This window comes from Morus notabilis, unplaced genomic scaffold (assembly GCF_000414095.1).
Source record: "Morus notabilis unplaced genomic scaffold, ASM41409v2 Scaffold133, whole genome shotgun sequence".
NCBI classification, from domain to species: domain Eukaryota; kingdom Viridiplantae; phylum Streptophyta; class Magnoliopsida; order Rosales; family Moraceae; genus Morus; species Morus notabilis.
The window spans coordinates 391322-396633 of record NW_010363211.1 but is presented as its reverse complement, the minus strand read 5'-3'; the positions used below and the strand labels follow the sequence as shown (position 1 = coordinate 396633).

At 32.9% G+C, this 5312-nt stretch overlaps 1 protein-coding gene across 2 annotated transcripts; it reads right to left on the bottom strand.

The window, feature by feature from the left end:
• Positions 1-263: 263 nt before the first annotated feature.
• Positions 264-4674, bottom strand: LOC112092648. 2 transcript variants are annotated; one of them, XM_024169289.1, is made up of 3 exons: positions 4336-4674; positions 3517-3615; positions 264-690 (listed from the first exon to the last, which is right to left on the bottom strand). In XM_024169289.1, the coding sequence occupies exons 1-3, from the start codon at positions 4366-4368 to the stop codon at positions 523-525; spliced, it is 300 nt and encodes a 99-aa protein (XP_024025057.1). In that variant the 5' UTR covers positions 4369-4674; the 3' UTR covers positions 264-522. The 2 variants fall into 2 exon arrangements, with proteins under 2 accessions (XP_024025057.1, XP_024025055.1); XM_024169287.1 differs by having other exon boundaries at positions 3517-3695; positions 4336-4668.
• Positions 4675-5312: the final 638 nt, after the last annotated feature.

Sequence of the window (5312 nt, the reverse complement as noted above, 5' to 3'; positions counted from 1 at the left end):
TAATAAAAATAGTGTTATCAAGTTAACCCAAGTGGCAAATCACTATGCGTTATAATATGCAAGAAGTCTTCCAACTTGAAAAATTTTAACACACGCAAGTGAAGTAGTCATGACGGCATTATCTCATAAACAAGGTTATAACAAACAACTTTGGTGATTTTAGTCTTCTAGAAAAACCAAAACCAAGCAATTGATTAAGATAAGAATAAGAATAGTCTGCAACGAAAGTGATTATCAGAGAGAAAAGAATATTTTGTCTAATGGGAACAGTGACAACTTAATTATCAAAAAAAGAAAGAAAGAAAGAAACAGTGACACAACTTGAAGTGCAAGTATAAAGAGAAATGACATCCAATGTCGTACAAATTTTTCAACTGGCCATCTGAAGAAAACAGCATAGATTTTGGTTTGGTCATTGACCTCATGAGAAGTTTGGTGTTTAATTTACATTGAATATTGACTTTAACGTGAATTTTGGAAGAAAAGAAGGGATTTTTAAGAATCTGTAAATCAAATTATAGCTTAGCCCTCAAGAAGCTGTTGTCGTTCAAGTCCAAGTACGTGTTCAGTTAGAGGGCGTACAGTGGCATTTGCTTTCTCATTGTTGCCCCTACACTGATGCAATTGTTCGCGAAGACTGCGAACAAGTTCATTAAGTCTCTGGATGTTCTTTTCTTGAGATAAAATGATCTGCAAAGAGTGAGATACGCCATCAGCCGACGTTCATAGAATTATAAAGCCAGAACTATAAAACATCACAAGTCACAAGCCAGAAAATAAGTTCCCAACCCATATTGCAGACTAGATGGTTAGTAAGATCATACCACAAGGAGTAAAAAATCAATTTCGATGTATAAAGTGTTCAACCTTTCATATAGGCTGTCATATGCATATGAAGTGGCAAATTCATATAGATAGTCCAATAACAACATCCAAAAGCCACACGAGGATGAATATTAATGATGTTTAAAAGGCTCAGTGAATGAGCAGTCTCTCTCTCTCTCTCTCCAAGATGCATATCAACACCTTCGGATGCACTTCTAAGCATAATTTGCAGGATATTTCGTAACAGAATCATTGCACAAAGAAAGACAGAAGAACCAGGCCCCAAGAGTAGATGGAAACAAAAAAAGGTAACATTTTATCAAACTACAAAGCTATAAAATGATTCTTGTAGCTATTATTAAATAACACCCAATAATCCCATTTACTTATTTCCCATGTCATATTCCAAAATCAACAAAAATCAATTAACAATATTTTTGTTTAAACAACTTCACTGCAGAAAGATGATGCTAACAAATATGAAGTGGTTGCTCTGAAGATTAGGAGTAAAATGACGGTTCAAACAATCCTAACCTGCTGTCTGCTACAATTGTTTCAGCCCATTGCTTGAAAGACTATAGTTTTCATTTGTAATTATAGTAGGATTAAACTCATTGTTCATAAAGCACTACACAAGACAATAGGGCAGAAGGATCCTCTAATAACATCCAAGTGATTGTATGTGCATGAGAAAAATGAACATACATGTCGCAAATACAGGGTCGCAGAGTATTGAGTCAGATTCAGAGCATCATTAGAAAACTGCTTATCTAATTTTGGTCTTAGTGCTGACACAAGTCCTTCAAAGACCTTGTAAAATCACTTTGGTTAGCATATCTTGCACACTCCACAAAAAAATTTTCTTAGGCTCCTCTTCTATAAATAATTAGTTATCTCCAAAAATGCAGTTCTAGCCAAAAATTTACTCACTCCGAAGGTCAGGTAGCAATTTGCTCCGGTCCTTATATTTCACGTTTTACACAATACAGTGGTCCAAAGCTCTTTGTAGGAAAAGGTCGAGTTTACTCTGATTGTGTTATAGCCACTGTCCTTTATATGATAATATTTCTCATGCAGGTTAAATGTTAGAGAACATTCAACTTTTAAACAAACCTAAGCACTTGGCAAAAGGCATTCTAAAATTTGAGCTTCCCCCTAAGTTTGAAAAGTGAAAAGTTATAATGAACAAGGGGAAAGAGGACTGCATACTAGGGCAGGTGTGATAGATAGTGGACGGACTTGCTTTTTGCTTCTTTTTAACTCAGGTGGCTCCGGTACACTGCAGAGGGACATATGGCAAGCTGACTGCAAACTGATCGTGCGCAATCATAAGTGCAACATGTTATACCAATTTCACGAGCAGAGATAACTCTGGAACAAAGGTGCTCTTGATACAGACAGAAACACATCAAAAGCATCCTAAGAAGGTCATGTCTAATGACCAAGACCAAAGGACCGGTAGTGACCTTCGGCCAACCCTTTTCTGTAGCTAACAAGTTCTCATTTACATACACAAGTAAAGAAAAATAAATGTTGCCATTGATTTGTGTTTTAACAATAACTTCCGCGACAACAGCTACTAGAAAATGTACCAACAGAGAACATAAAAGTTGTGATTCTGCATGGGTGTGTGTGAGTGTATGTAGGTATGTTTCTGCTCAAGGCAAAATTAAAGAATTACGTCATTTTTGTTCTAAAAAATTTAGGAAAAAAGTCAAAAATACCACTTAAGATGGTAAAAAATATTATTTATACTACTCTACTAAAAAATAAACCATTGCCATTCAATTAATAAAGAGAAAACAAAAGGTCATGATGGTCATAGCAAAAAAAAGGTCATGATGGCACCCAATTATTTAGAGTGACTAAGTAATAGGCGTGCATAAAACCATGGCAAACCATGTACTTTCCTCAAACAAAATTTATACGAGGATGATAATAAGCAATTAAATGAAGGAATGTAAACAGTCTTTTTGAGACTTTGGCACCCAAAGTTTACTAGTTAAGCAAAATAAACCCTCTTTCAAAAAATAAAAATAAATAATAAATCAAACTTAAAATCTTTAGCTTTTAAAAAGAAACTAAAAGGAAAGAAGCCAACACCAAACCAAGTCATGACTCGTGAAATCCATCTCCCATACAAAATGACTAATTATTCTAGTTTCAACCTTGGCTTCCTCTGTGTCCAACACCAATAAAGTTATATTTGGTGTTAACAGACACAAGAAATATTCAAAAACAAAGGGACGAGAGAAATTAGATAGAACTCAAAACATAACTGATAGTTTTATAATCATGACTAGCACAAGAATCCATGGAAATCAAACCATTGAGAGCACCATTCTGTCAAGGTAATGTACTTAAACTTTGTTGTAATGGCATGTTTAGATCTTTTGAAAAAAGAAACAGAGATCAAATGTAAGCTTATACTTGCTGGCAACCACGTAGCCAGATCATGTGTTTCAAGTTTTAAGTAATTAATTTCCTGAATTACTTTGAATCAACATACCAAGGTATAAGCTTCCAAATATTAAAGCAGAAACACATGTGTGAGCATCTAATATCTCCATTGACCAGCCCTCTTATCGATAAATACGAAATAGTTTTAACAACTAGCGACTTCATTCACTATAGGAAACTGAATATATATTAAGAAGACCAAAACAATGGACAATGGGAGAGGCTCCATACCTTTTCCTTTACAGCTTCTTCTCTCTTTGAGATCCGTTGTTGCTTCTGCGAGATGCTCGGATTCATGTCAACGTCTATTACTGGTTGTTTCCACTCAAACTGAGAAGTGATTATGAGTATAAGCAACAGAAAGACAAGCAACATCGGTCTAGACATCTTACAAGGTGTTGTCACAAAACCTGTTCAATATTTAGAGGGGGAAAAAAAAAAGGGGAAAAAAAAAAAAAAAAAAAAAAAAAAAGAGGAGAGAGAGAGAGGAGATTATAATCACCAAATATTCACAATTTTGAGTGAGTCATAACACAAGCCTCTATTCTATTAGGTATCAAACAATAAGTATAGAAAGCTATTGAAAAAAAAAAATTATGTTTTGGGTTTTTCAGTTTTTTCAATGTAGAAAAACAAAATCAAACTTTAGTTATATGAAACGTCTTCTATTGGGCATTATTTCTATTCCTGAATCCAATAAAAACATAAATTTGAAAAATTTTATCTTGTTGTTTCAGAGAGTAAAATGTATTTGTTCAGCAAATGAGAACACAATTCACAAAAGAAAACCAAAACCCAAAATAAACAACAACCGAGACTATCACAAAAGTGAGGACTGAGATAGGACCAATATATAACATAATCCATAAAAGTCAAATTTGGCTCTGGAAAACAATATAATCCAAAAATTCCAAAGGATTACGCCCAGGTAGTAAAAGAAAAACACCATTTTCTGTCTCTTTTCAATAACCCCGAACCCAAAAATTCTAAATAATCAACTAACCTAAAACAATCGGTAAATCAAAATCAAAAGTGAAAAGGAAAACTTACGAATTGATGTGGGGAAGAAAAACCAAAGATCATGATCAAGTCCCGCGATACTCGTGCCGGTGATTGCTCGGTGTTGGAAAACCTTCGATGAAATTGATTGAGCAAAAAAATATATATATGTATATTAATAGTAAAAGTAATTTTATGAATTTTGGGTTTTTGGTTTTGAATTTTGAAATCGAATTGAGTTCTGAGCGGAAGTGAGTTAAGTGTATTTGGAAGTCGGAAGGCTGTCTCTAGTTTCTACGGCCGTAGCAGCAGAATTATAGGAATGTGTAGTAATCAGTGTTCGTACGGAGTCAATTACAACCTGGTTTTTCGGGTAATACAGTTAGTTTGGTAAAGCTTGTCCGTATGCATGATTAAATCCTTAACTGAAAAGGTTGGGTACATGAATTCAGGAGTATTTTTTATTTTATGTGTATTTTTTATGAAAAAAAATATTACAATAAATTATAAATTATAATTTAAATTATAAATTATAATTTAAATTATGATCTAAATTCTTCTTTCAAACGACCCATAAATATGAAAAGGGATTATAAGGAATGCCCCAAACCAACACAACACCAAATGTCGAAGGTTTTTAATTGAAAAAAGGAGACAAATAGCTTCGGTTTTTTATAATATTGTATAATAACAGATAATTTTAAAATTAGGATTTTAAAAATAGGTATTTTATGTAATTACTTTAATACCTCTTAAGTACAGCCCTTAGATGTTTAACCTACCAACATCTAATATATAGGGTGCGTTTAGAATTGTTTCTAAAATGATTTTATTTTCTATATGAAAATAGAAATAAAAATGTTTTCATTTTCATTTTGGAATTATTTCTGAAATGCGTTTGATAGTTTTATTCAGAGATTGATTTCAGTTTTAAAAGAAACTGAAACTGCGTTTGCTGGTTTAATTTTTGAAAATATGTAATAATATTTAAATTAATAATATATTGAATATATAATAATATTAAATAT